This window comes from Protomyctophum parallelum (assembly GCF_964188405.1).
Source record: "Protomyctophum parallelum genome assembly, chromosome: 21".
Lineage (NCBI taxonomy): Eukaryota > Metazoa > Chordata > Actinopteri > Myctophiformes > Myctophidae > Protomyctophum > Protomyctophum parallelum.
This window is the reverse complement of record NC_139713.1, coordinates 30,771,271-30,785,459: the sequence shown is the minus strand read 5'-3', so window position 1 is coordinate 30,785,459 and position 14,189 is coordinate 30,771,271. Positions and strand designations below refer to the sequence as shown.

At 40.3% G+C, this 14,189-nt stretch overlaps 1 protein-coding gene across 1 annotated transcript in view; it reads right to left on the bottom strand.

The window, feature by feature from the left end:
* Window positions 1-14,189, bottom strand: part of golga2 (golgin A2) — a gene marked incomplete at its 5' end in the record, with an annotated part of 34,300 nt that overhangs the window by 14,191 nt on the left and 5,920 nt on the right. The window contains 12 exon segments of the mRNA XM_083793771.1: window positions 985-1,074; window positions 1,975-2,116; window positions 6,041-6,099; window positions 6,797-6,903; window positions 7,206-7,299; window positions 7,479-7,541; window positions 8,427-8,465; window positions 8,995-9,075; window positions 11,152-11,214; window positions 11,649-11,712; window positions 11,997-12,043; window positions 12,954-13,106. Coding sequence (XP_083649897.1) covers window positions 985-1,074; window positions 1,975-2,116; window positions 6,041-6,099; window positions 6,797-6,903; window positions 7,206-7,299; window positions 7,479-7,541; window positions 8,427-8,465; window positions 8,995-9,075; window positions 11,152-11,214; window positions 11,649-11,712; window positions 11,997-12,043; window positions 12,954-13,106 — 1,002 coding nt within the window.

The following is a 14,189-nucleotide window of genomic DNA, read 5'->3' as shown; positions in this document are numbered from 1 at the left end:
AAGAGGCAAATGTTACCATGGCAGCCGAGACAAGTGTACATTATAGTACGAGCACTGACATGGGGGCATGAGGAGGTTGATTGGGTTAGCAACAACATTTCATTACATTTTCGTCATTGTCCAACTTTCATGTGACGTGCAGTAGGCATGCAACGATTCTCTCAACTCACGATACGATTCGTATCACGATATGAGGTTCACGATATTTTAAACAAAATATTTTCCAGTTTTTTTTATTTTATATACCAGTAACTGCCTTCCTTGATGTATTAATGAGCATCAACATCACCTGGGCACAGTCACAGACACACACAGCTCCCCTCTACAGTGCTCTACTACTGAAAGTGACTATCAGTTTAATTTCTCTCCAGAAGCACTTGAATATGATGGAATATGATTAAAGCTCACATTTCATATCACACACACCATAATTCACTAGCCCCCTAAAGAAAAAAAATGTTTTTTCTTAATCGATTTATTTATTTTATTAAATCGATTCATATCATCGGGATTAATATCGATATATGATATATCGTTTCATGCCTAGTGCAAAGTAGTTGGCAGAAACAACCCAGTGAATATAACAATACAGTTGACCTGTTCAAAATCATTCATAATTACAGAACAAGGGACATTAGGAATACTTGAATTTATACTACTAGGGCGCTGGTATAAATCTGTCTGATTTGTCTGGATGGCATTAGTAGAAGAGAATTGTTGTTTCTCATTTGACCAACTACGGTATACAGTGGTGATGCTCCTTCTCTGATAATAAGAATGATTCCCCGAGCGTGGCGCACACTGCGGCTCACCGCTCCAAGAGATGGGTCAAATTTTACTGCTGTAACGTGTGACTAATCGTACGACTTTGACTTTTTCTGCTTACAGCTTGAAATCCTCATTGTAAAACTGGGGGAACACATTTAGGCACAGACACTCTTCTTTCTGCACATACATAGAGGGAAAAGATTCATTCAAACAGACCTGGTGAGTGTGTGCTTCCAGTTGTTGCTTTTCCTCCAAAAGCACCTGGAGCTGTTGGTTGGCACTGGGCGGTCCCGACTGACTGGAGAACTGGACAAAGAAACAAAGCTGTTAGTTTGGACACCAGGTTTGTCATTTCACTGAAACTTTATATTTAATAGTTTTCTACAACCCTTGGAGAGACTTCAGTGCTGTGTTTGTTTGCATGTCCATTATCCCGCAGGGAATTCTTACACCTCTTTTACACAATGTGATGCAATTGCAAAAGGATAATTTATCCTTCACTGCACTTAGAAGTCCAATAAATGTTGTCGTAGCGAAAACAGCCGATCTACAAGCTCACAACACGTTGCAATGTGGCATTGAGCTTGTAGATCATAAGAATGGTATTTTCAGCATCCATCTATAAATGCACCATGTCTCTGTACGTCTGTCTGTAATCCACGTACCTTGAGAACCGTTTGCCCCACCGACTTCAAATTCGACACACGCGTTCCACATCCCCACAGGGAGTGCAGTGCCCGGTGTCAAGTCGGTCGGACCCACGGTTGTCCAGAACCGCCACAAACGGCTCTGGACAGGGCCCCTACCCAGTCATATATGGAGCTGGCCTGTTCTGACATCACAACACATATTTGGGCATGCCTGACACAGAACTCTATATATAGGAATAAAGGGACACAGAGAGACAGATCCAGAAATCTCCATATATGGGCATAAAAGGGACACAGACAGATGGGTGAAACGGGTACTCTGACACGGGTACAACAGGTATTGCATAGCCGGGTGGGGCATGGAACTCCAACTTCCATCGTTACCGACTCAGTGCTCTACAGCCAGGCACCGGTCTAGTTTTAGAAGATGTTCACTCGTAAGCACATGCCCAAAATAGGGACGCCAATGTGGTTAGGTGTTAACATACTCCACTAGGAAGGAAACACTGGTATGCTAATGTGACTGTGCCTTTGCTCCTGTGTTAATTATTCATACCTGTTGTAACATGACGTCAGCCATCTCCAGCCTCTTGCGTAGCTCTTCCAGCTCTAGCCTCATCCCTGTGTTCTCTTGTGTTTTCAGGAGAAGCTGCTCTGTCATCTCAGAGGTCTGCTGCTTTGACTCTTCACTCGCATTGCTACAAAAACATGCAATTTGTCATGTCCAAAGTCTTCAAAGACCAAAATGGGGATGCCCCAAATCAGAGCAGTGAGAATTGCAGTACAATACTGACCTATATTTTCAGGAAAGGAATTCTCAAGCTTTTTTAGTCTGACCCAATCTGCACTGTAAAATCCTTGGTTCATTTGGTTCCTAACTATCATTAAATCAGCTGGGGGGGGAACCACCTGGAGTACCCCAGGGGGTCCCTGGACCCCACGTTTAGTGATTTTAAAGGGTTAAAGCTGGCACGATATGCAATGTTTGAAAGTATCAATCAACACTAGTATACATTACTTGGATTAATTAGATTATGATTACCTTTATTGTTTGTTAAGGTCCTACAACATGAAATTCAACTCTATCCATTATTTCAATTCGATTCAACTATATCTGTTAGTTTTTTGGGCTCCCCTACGTGTCTTCTGTCCCCAGAAATACCCAATTTTAAACAAATCAGGCTGTCTCATCATATTTGGGTGTTTATGTACAGCGGTCTCACAATAGGCCGAATGATTGGGTGCTACTTGTGATGTATACATTACTTGTATAATCCCTCCTCCATTCCAAATTAGCATTTTGTCTTTAGAGACTGTCAGGTCGATTTTGAAGGTGCAGTTTACCAGGTCGTGATACATAAATTGGCCTCGCTCTGCGCACATTCGTATTATGAAAGGCATATCGGCCCGTGTTGAACGCACTCGGCCCGTGTTGAACGCACACACATTTGGCATACCGCGTCCCTGAATATTTTAGCATTGTGGGAGTGTCCATATGTTAATTATTCTCGCTTTGCGCAATTTGCTATTAAGCCCCTTGACCTAAAGACACTCAGCGCATAACGATTAGACGTGGGTCTGACCACCTCATAAACGCAAAAAGCACTGTTTGATTTGACACTTGAGCGGCTCTGGAAGGCTGGTAGAGTGTTGCCATGTCTGTTTATTATAAGCGGCTTATTTTTCTGTAAAGTTGCTTTGTGTGGTTGCTTTTCTTGTTTCTAAAGTGGTTATTTGGGCTTTTCTCCTAATGTTGTTTAAACCAGTGATCGTCACACAGCACATTCCCATGTCAAGGATCCCCAGATGAATGCATTTGCCCAACTAAGGACAGCTAATCCAAAAATTAAATAAAAAGATTACTTTTGAAAATAGCAGATCTATACCAGCTCACAATGCATCACATTCATTCATTAAAACTATGAACTCTGACTGCAGGGGGATATATAATGATCATTATAACAATGTGCAAGAACATATTTAAAAAGAAGGAAGAACTTTATATTTGTGGACAATCAAAATATGTTTTTTTATTTTAATGTGGTGTCATTCAAATTAATCTGGATATGGCAGACTCACTATTTAGAAAATAAAAACATGGCACTTCATTTAAAATAGGTTACAGACCCCTGTTATATGCGCTTATTTTTATAGACCTATTTACTTGTTTCTATGAGACATGGCAGTTTTGCGTCTTTAAAAAAAACATTGAGATTAGAAACGGCCATAATTCTTTCATTTCTCAACCTTAAAAATAAATAAAAACATCTCCATAATCCGTGGGAAATGTGCTTTCATATGCTGTATCACACCCGATTCAAGTCTTCTTCAATAAAATGCTACGAGCGAACTCAGCGAAGACCATACCATCGGGGCCACAGCATTACGCAGCACGCATTCAACTCATTCCTTCGTCGTGACTTGAATGAAATAAAATATAATAAACGTTATTTTACTGGTGTTTTTCAATAGAAACAAATAAAGAGCGTGTGTAGGCTACTGTGTGCAAGTGCAACAGTGCATATACATGCATGCACTAGGCTATATTTCTTCCGTGTCGGGATGGTGATTGAGCTCTTCAAGTTCACAGCCCGTTTGGTCTTTCATAAAAAAACGTTGATATTAGCCTATAAACACTCATGGTTCTCTCATTTCTCAACCGTTTTATTAAATGTAAAAATCTCCATATTCCTTATGAATCTTGCTTTCATTCGCTGTATGGTACATGGTTCTATCGTTATCGAATTAATTAATTACGCATGGATTGGCAATTTGCCAATATGCTGCTATCTACTCGCAATTCCATTCCGATCTGAAAGGTGGGTCTGTTCTTTTGAGGCATAAAGGTGACAGCATGCAGTGCAATAGGAATAATTAACCCAAATGTGACAAAGGCATGTCATGTCTTCTATGGTGCCAGCCTGAAGAAATGTCATACCACGACCCCCAAAGTGCGCATTCCGTATGTGACATCAGCTGACTGGTAAAGAGAATAGTACGGACATGTTGATTGGGTACGTCTCAAACACGCCTTAAACACACCCATGACTAATTCAAGGCCGTTTTGCGCACTCCGCGGGGTGTCAAAAGCGCTTCTTAACATGCCCAAAATTGCAATATGACATACTACACGCCCCCAGATCATAATACTGTAATTAGATTAGTAATATAGAAGTAAGTAACATAGAAGTCCTAAATCGACCCCTGTGGGAGGGGAGGCAGGGTTGGGCCTTATTATAATGAGTCAAAGATGTGGGAGGGGAGTAGCTAGGATGGGGGTGTGGCGGAGAAAATAATTTCCATACACAGCTCCCCCACCACATCCAGACATTGTTGTACTGCAGCTAAAACTGCTTTAGAAGCCAGACAGAAATGACATGGATTGGCGATTTAGGCTCAAACCATTAGAAATACATTTGAGGGACATAAACAACATGTTATTAAATATTAAAAACTGTTTTAAAATGCATGTTGTAGTTCCTTTAATAATGCAACTGCTTCTGCAACTGGCGATTTCTCATTGGTACTTTTGCAGTGCTTTTTAAGCACACAAACTGAATGAAGCTGTGGTGGTTGATATACTAGTTTTGCGCTTAAAATGTTTACGTTTTCTGACCACTGTTATACCATTCAAAAGAGAAGTGCTATGGTATTTTGCCTCCCCTTATTAGTGGTTTTATTCATATTTGACTTGCTATATTGGAAATAAACAATATGGTATGGTCATAGGGATTTAGGAACGCTTCTAACTGGGGTTATGAAGGTCATAAAGAGAAATGTCTTTAATATTTAATCCAGAAGATTAGAAATGACATTTACCGAGTATGTTTGTTCTAAATTGTCAATTTAATAACAGGTGGAAGTGAAGAGAAGATGGTCATCAGTTAGATCAGGGGTCAGCAACCCAAGATGTTGAAAGAGCCATTTTCGACCAAAAATAAATTCAAAATCTATCTGGAGCCGCAAAGAAAATTACGCATTATAATGCAGCTTGCCAAGCTTTATTATCTCCCGGGTTGCAACGAAACTAGCAGAATTTAGCATGCTTTCACTTGAAATGTCTTTCAACGTTACTTTTTTTGTTGTTTGATAGCTTCTCACTGCAGATTAAACATACAGGCAGTCAATCTGCATTGGCTGTGAAGGCAAAAGCCTCTGTCCATGAACTGTTAAATCCTCTGTTTTTTGTCGTCTATCTTTATTTCTCTCCCTGTAGAAGCCATAGCGTAGCAGGCAGCAGCCTCACACAACCACCGGTTTGTTTATAATAGACACCTGGCTGGCACGGCACTGAGTGTGTCGCATGCTATGACGCAAAGTTTAGTTTAGTTAAGTTTTCCAATTTTGTAAAAATGTGTAGAATAAATATTAAGAATGCTTGTCACGTTTGGCCTCCTACAGAAACCATAAATGAAAAATAATTTATTGCTACTTTTAATGCTACAGGGAGCCACTAGGGGTGTGCTCTAGAGCCGCATGCGGCTCTAGAGCCGCCTGTTGCAGACCCCTGAGTTAGATAGTTATTAGATTTTTCCACACTCAAGACTTCATTGTGTACTTCATTGGACTAATAATATCACAAACAGTAATAAATGCTTCTTGTCCACTACCAAGATGCTTACTTTTGTCTGTACACCTCTAGCCGCAGGGCATCTCTCTCCTTTTCAAGGTCTTTGTTATGCTGCACAGAAAGGAGAAAACTACAGTCAGACACGGAAAAGAGGCCTAATGCTGCATTCACACTAGTGGCGACAAAAGCTAAAAAGAAAAACATCCAAGCACTGCCAGTTATATTGCTGCTGAGTCCGTTGTGTTGCTCAAGCCACACTGTGTAAATGAAATGAGACCAGTAGGGTTAAATAATGCAGGGAACTGGTTGGTGGTGGCAATTATTAGTTTTTCTTCCATTTATGGTACGGAGCATGAATTGAAGGGACAGAGAAGGGGAGTGGAAAGGGTGAGACCTTATATGACTCATGTCATTGGAGCACTGAAAAAAGCTGAAGCCTGCTCAACTCCTTTTTGTTTGGTAGCGTGTCACTTGTGGGGCGTCACTTTGTAGCTTCATGTCGCTGGCTTCCATGACAAATAACTTATAATAACTGCATGTTGCTACAGGTTGTACAACAGTGTCCCATGTCAGAAATGGCTGATCCACAAGCTCACAGTGGCTCGAATGCATATTTCTGATCGCGACATCGTACCACAATGTATAAATCAGGCATAACACATTTGACCAAATAGGGTAATTGTCCAAAGTGGAACTTTGGACAGGTTGTAATATTGCAACAATCAAAGTTTGCAATCATCTAGGTCAGTGATTGTATGAACATTGTCAGTTTATATGGTAATAGATGGATTAATGAAATGCGCCTTACCTTGTCAAGCTGTTTCTGTTGTGTGGAAACAGAGGACAGAGTTCTCTCCAGCTCTGAAACTCTATGCTTGGTGCTCTGCAGACGGTTGTTCAGCTCCTCTGCCTCTCCTGTCACACACACACACACACACTCGAATCAAAATAGTCTACGGCGGTTTGAACAACTGTACATTTGTTCAATAGTTGCAATCCCTAATCATTTTGTTGTGTTAAGTGTATGGTGTGATCTGTATGGCACAGTGGGTTAACTAACACAAATGTGGCTGATCTCCCTACTCTTCTATAAAGGAAAGGTACATGCTGTCAGCAGCAGACATTTTGACGTTCTCGCAGGTGTGACCCAGGTCAATCTCCAAGATAGGGCATAAATCTTACAGATGGAGCTACTCCCAAAACTAACACGCACACACCTGATTTCTGGCGTGCCGCATGTTGCGTATATTGCAGTGCCGTCTGCAGCTCCGTTTTCTCTGATACTAGTATGCCGATGGTCTGTATGTGAACCTGGGAAAGAAAGCAAGGACGTTATGCAGGCAAATCCAGTCGTCAGGCAGCTGAACCATGCATTTTGACATACTACGCCTTAGATTCAACTCTAGATGAATACGAATCGTAAACACACTTCGCATTTTCAGAATGTATAAAAGGTTTAATAAGTATGTACGTCAAGAAAGAGTGGTTACTTGTAATTGCTCCCGCATAGCTCCTTGCTCCTTCGCAAATTTTTGCTCAAACTCCTTTCGATCCTGATGAAAGAAATACGACATTCAGGAAGCAGCAAGAGATGGTGAGTTGGTCATGGGGAGAAACCAGAGTGTCTGAAATACATTTCTAACCATTATATTAGTAGGATAACCTTTCCATAGCTGCAAGTGATTTAAAATATTCACACATGCAGCCACTTTCAGGAATATTTTCATCTTGTGTTTAGTCATTACATGCCATGGCAACGCCAAAATATGCAAAGGCCAGATGTCCATTTAATGTATGCAAGTCTTTTTCAGAAACATGGCAGGCAATGTCCGGTTCCAATGTTCTTATGCCTGTAAAGGAGCTTGCACACTGCTTTGTTTTTCTGACGTTTTTGCGTCTTTTGGAGAAAAACAACAGTGGGGAAAAAACAGCACACACGAAATTCGCTCCGATAACGCAGCAGTGTGCAGGGACCTTAACCCATTTGGGCTGGAACCCCTTTTGGTGTTAGCATTATGTTATGCTTTAGTTATTGAAAAATAGCAGATCTACAAGCTCATAGCTCGCCACCTACGAGCTTGTAGGTCTGCTATTTTTGAAAAATCGTTAAAATATTTATTTCAGAAAACTGGAGGATTTAGAAGAATGTTTTTAAATTTCGAGGTCAGGCATAAATGGGTTAAAGCAAAGTTTGTTGTGGCCCACTTGAAACAGAAAGATGCTCTGGAACTCTGGATACAGTAAGTGTTTGATGCTACTATATGTTGCTAGGTGTTGAGGGGGGGGTGTTGAAGCTCCCATTCACTTCTCACTGCATGCAGGCAACATTTCTGAACATTATAAGGGATAAACTATGTGTGAAAGAGTTCCTGTATGTGGTATGAATTGGGGGTAGAGAAAGAGCGACTAAGACAATAATAATAATAAACAGTGTTTACCTTGTGTAGCTGATCTGTGACCTCTTGAGATTGCTGAGTCTGCCAAACCAACAGAACAGATGTGAACTTATAGCCATAATCAAGACCTCGCCTATCAACCCCCACACCAACAACATTGCCAGTTCAAGCCTAGCTCTGTATCACTGCAAAGCAAAGTACTTAATTATTAGCCCATTTAGTATTTTAGTTAGCAGTTAGTTGTGCTAACAAACCAATTAATACTAAATAAGCCATAATAGGAAGTATTGACATCATCATGTCAATTTAGTACAGTACAGCACAGCATGGTCTGAATCACGTTACTCTAAAAACATTGGAGAAATGTGTGTTTTATCAACAAAAGCGAAAGATGAGATGACAAATGAAGTTAAAGCCATGCGGTTAAGTGTTGCTTATTCACGGTTAATGAGGAGCACATCCAGGATGTGTGTATAATACGTAGTGTGGTTGTAATGCAGAGTCTGGTGATGGGTTAATAATTGTAACACAAATTAAGAAATGGACACACACACACACACAGACACACACACACACACACACACACACACACAGACACACAGCTTCTTACCAGCTGGGCTAGCTTGGTATTGAGCTGAGAGTTTGTTATGTTGCTGGAGTCCAGGGCAGCAGCCAACTCCTGGTTCCGATTCTATCACGTGCATACATGCATCCGGGAAAAAGAATGGAGAAAAAAGAAAGAAAAAGAAAGAAGAATGAGATAAAGTGAGGATGTGAGGGTGGAGAAATCATTAACGCTAAGGTAAATAATAGAAGTACCTGACTGTTTCGTTTTCAAGTGGTGCAAAATATGCTGATAAAATTACATGGTAAAACACATGAGGAAAGTAGATGATATTGGCACTTTGGCAGGTAAATGTATTTAATGGCCTGGCTAAAGGGGGAATGGGGCCATCATTAAATTAACAATAACTAGTTTCTCTACATTGCACAAAGGCTGCTGCATGGAGCATCCAAATACTGCTCAATAGTGGGCTAATGAAATAGCAATGCCAGAGTGTGGTGAATGAAATAACATTACACTGTGCTAAGGGTAAGAGCAGTGCTTTTAGGCAGCAATGTACCACCCCTATAAAATTCAATACAAAGAACACTAAGCTAGACAATTGGCCCAAAGTTAAAACTGTCCATAGTTAAAACTTTAGGCCATTTAATATTCACCAGTTTGTTAAGTCCGAGCAAGTTCAGTATACAGAATATAATCAACAAAAGGCCATAAACAATTTCATTCCAAATTATTTTATTTTACCATCCATGTTTTAGTCGAGTGAGTTTGGTCAATAAATTACCTTTATATCCCTATAGTCCTTAGAGCAGTGCTCAGAGACACGTTCTCAAACTATTGAACGATATAATTGCTTGCTCTTACTACAGTAAAGGAGTCGGTATGTATGGACTGAGTGGGAATAAACATGCCAAAAGTTGAGCCGTTGAGGTGAGTAAAATCTAAAATGACAAAAGAAAAACTCAGGCGAACTTTGCACAGACTGGGAGGGAGACTGTTAAAAAAGGAAGGCTGCATGGGTCAGAGCATGAGAGTGTAGCACTGGAAGTGGTGCTGCAGGGGAGGATTGACATTTTGAACTATTCCACCCGGGACAATGATGCAACAGGGAGCTAATGCAGCTGGGGTAAATGTACTCTGAGGTACCACAGGATTTTCCAATGTCCCTGTATTATGATCATCTAGTATAATACTTCCTGCCACCACCACCTGCAATTTTTCCCCCCCATCTTCTTGGCAAAATAGCTCAAGGAAAGAGTTGAAGTGAAAATGTCAAGTTACGACCGAGCTACACGAACAGAACACCAGGCTTTTCAGCACGTGTTTGCGCACATGCGAGCCCTGCCTGCATATGCGCTCTTAAAATAGGACAATAGGATTGATTGCATTAAGGCCAAAAGTTAAACGTTCAATTTTGGCCTCATCAGATCAGATACACTTTTCCACAAGTTTGCTGCATCCCAAATGCCTTTTGACCAACTCCAAATGGGATTGGATGTGGCTTTTCTTCAGCAGTGGATTTCTTCTCACGACTCTTCTATGAGGCCGAGCTTTGTGGAGGATGGGTTTAATAGTTGTGTCAAGGACAATTTCTCCTGACCTATCCAGCGGCTTCAGAGATACCATTGGCTTCTTGGCTGCATCTGACTAATGCTCTCCTGACCATACCTGGTCGCTCAGTTATGGTGGATGGCCTTGGCAGACTTGTAGTTCTACCATATTGGTTCAAAATGTTCTTATAATGGATTTCAAAGTGCTTTGGGCTGGGATATGTTTAAACTTTTCTTTCTATATCACAACTCTGCTTGGTACTTCACTACGAGCAGATCACTGACGTGACTTACTTAATTGCATACATAAGGACTCATTCAAATATTTACATGACGTCAGAATGCAACAGGCTTCACTAAAGTGTATTTAGGAATTTTGCTGGAATACTTGTGCTTTTTCTGTTTATTTGTAAATAATTTGGAACATTTTCCCTCCCTTTGACATATTTCACGGCTATTAATTGCACACAAAGTATAAAGTATAAGTGCACAAACATGATTGCCTTCTTGTGTTTCAAACTTTCAATCTAAGCATGAGATTATTTAATGTCTGTCATGTCAGTTGATTTTGGCTCAACACATTTCTTTCCTAATTCCAAGTCATTTCAAACATGCCCGATTCTTGATAGAAAGCATCAGCTGCATCTCTTACCTCAAGCTCTTTCTCATGGACAGGTGAAGGAGCACTGTCCCCATTCACATAAGCAGTGGATGACTGAAATCACACAGAGAAAAAGACATTTTTACACACTGTACAAAAGAGTCTAAGGCGCCAATGGGAGATTAAAAAACCCATGGTCTCTTTGCTGCACCTGGCAGTTATGACATGAGTCATTCTTGTTATAAAGCGTCCCAAGTAAGTCTATCTAGCACTATGTAAAAGCAATTTTGCTCTCACGTTAAATTTGCGGGTTAGGAAGGGTGGCATTTCATTAACTTAGTGGCAAAATGGCACTGTGTGAATATGTTGAATTAACAGTCTCATAGACCCTCTTCTAGAAAGCATGGCACCTACGGCGTAAAAATAGCGTTTTATGGTGAGCGACATAGTGGTACAAAAACGTGTAAATTATGTATGGAGGAGATGAGACAAGTGCGTATGTGTGCCAACTGCCAAGATGAACTAGGTGTGTATAATAAATGTGGTACCTCAGACACCAAGCCATTCAGTTGTTGGGACAGCTGTCGCAGGCTCTCTGTGGCTGAGAGGGGTCTACAAGAAATCAGACAAATGCAAAATATAATTTACCACATTAAAACATTTTTGGGAAAATTCAAAACTAGCCTAGTCCTATAATAAGCTTAATTTATTCTGCCACGGTTGAATTGACACCCTCATATTACATGGCATGGACATATTAGACAGTCGGTCTACTCTACATACTGTATATGAATTATGAAATAACTTAAAATAATGTACTATTTAGTGTACATATTAGATAGTGAGATGCAAGTGTCAGGGGCACCATGTGACAAATGTATGGAAAGTTGACGCACCTATTTTCCTCCATGGAACTCTCATTGCCATTGGTATCAGGGTAGTTCTGTCAAGCCAGACAGACCGACAGACAGACAGGCAGACAGATAGGAATGAAGTTAGTCTGTGTGTGCACATTGCTACAGTATATTTATACAGTCAGTGTTTACTTACTAATGAGTGAATACTGAATTGTACTGTACATACACAGCAGAGCAGCGAAAAAAAAGAGCACTGTGTGCATGATCAGACTAATGATAACCATCTGTAACCTTGCCACAGCAATGTTTAGTATGCAAAACATAGCAACTTCAGCAGATTTATTTTTGATGTGTCACTTTGTGACAGAGAGAGAGAGAGAGAGAGAGAGAGAAAACTCATGAGAGTCGGATTGAAACTCATATGCCAAGTTTATTCATCAAACATATATCCATACAAATTGACACGGACAGCTACATCATGTTTATTTTTTCTCCCCGATTAATAATTCATATCTCATAACAAAAGTAATTAACTGAAAAAGTGTCAAGGCTATTTTATTGTTGATCACAAGTTATTTTTGTATACTAGATGTAGTGTGAGCCTAACAGTTACCTCAGGTGTCATACATACTGTGACATTGCCAACGACTAGTTATCAGTGTGGTTGTGGTTCACACTGTAGAAATCATTCCTATCAGCCAAAAACATTATCAACGGCCTGAAACATTAATCTACTCACTCACCAGTGACCAATGTTTTGGAATGCTGTTTCCACTCTCTTTCATAACCAAACCATAATATGTAAACGTCACTGTGTTTAGCACTGAGGATTGAACAAATCTATTTAGCAGTAGTGCGAGTCGTGCGACTGTGATAAGTACTTTAGTATGTAGACAAAGCACATTAAGCACTAGTGTTAATGGGATTTATATCAATAAAAGGAAAGGTGACTGAGGGGGTCAGAGAGAGAGAGTGAATAAAGTGTGAGACACACACCTGAAGGTCTGTGTTGTGAGTGACACACTCTGGGTTAGTAGCTGTAATAGCGCTAGTGGGGTTAGACACAGGTGAGCCACGGCCAGGCTCTCCAATTGGATTCTCCAGCAGCTGAGCGACCGGAGACCCCCTGGTCTCCATGTCAGCATAGGCCTGAGGCAACACACACACACACACACACACACACACACACACACAGGCACTAGTTTAGCCCATTAAGACCTTCGGCTGATATACAAAATGCCTTCTAAAATCAGTAGTTCTCACACTATTTCAAACAACACTTGGAGATATTTCAAAAATGTTAAAAAATAGCAGATGTACAAGATCACTGTGACACTGTGTGCTTGTACACCTGCTATTTTTGAATAGCCAACGTTAAAATCTAAAATGGCATGTGAAAGGTGTGGGATTATTAACCACATTATTTATTATTGGCTTTTAAAAATTACCGTTTTGTAGAATCACATTGCGATTCATATTGAAATTGTACATTGGCTATTTTCGAAAGCTTTGCCCCTAATGCCTTGTCCAAAATAGGGATGCCAAGGTTAATGTGGTTAAACAAGTACACTATACAAAACACTGCTGAGCACATCACAGCCTACTGTAAAAGTAAAAACACAGAAGCAGCAAAAACTGTTTTCTTTTGAGGACTAAACATAAAATCATCTACATAAAATCTAGCAAAATAATGTTAGTGCCCACACAAGGAATGGATGCCATCGCCATGCAAACAGACCTAACGAACTAAAGTCGAGTCATGTTAACTGACCAGATTCACACAGCACTGCTAGGACATTAGACAGGGATTCTGGTGGGTCATCAGTAACACTGGCAACAACAACAACATGCCAAAACAAGGTCTGAACGAAAAATAATGACTATCCCTGCTCCACAGTCCCTCCCTAGACCCCACAGTGTCCCAATTGACAGTATGCACTTAACCATTCAATTCCATTACTCATCAGTCTACTGCATTTTCATGCACACCAATATCCGGGAATGATCAGGTTATGGCAATAATTCAATATAAGCATGTACATGCATAGCATTAGTGAGATAATGTGATTACAGGAATTCCCCATGAAAGTTTGTAAATACTTCCTAGAGTACAGTAAATCTGTTCAACCTTAGTACAGCACATGTATTTACAGTATTTAGACACAAATTATATTGAGAAGAAAGAAATCCCCAAAAGCAAATAAATCAAAAGATTCATCAAAAATTAGCCAT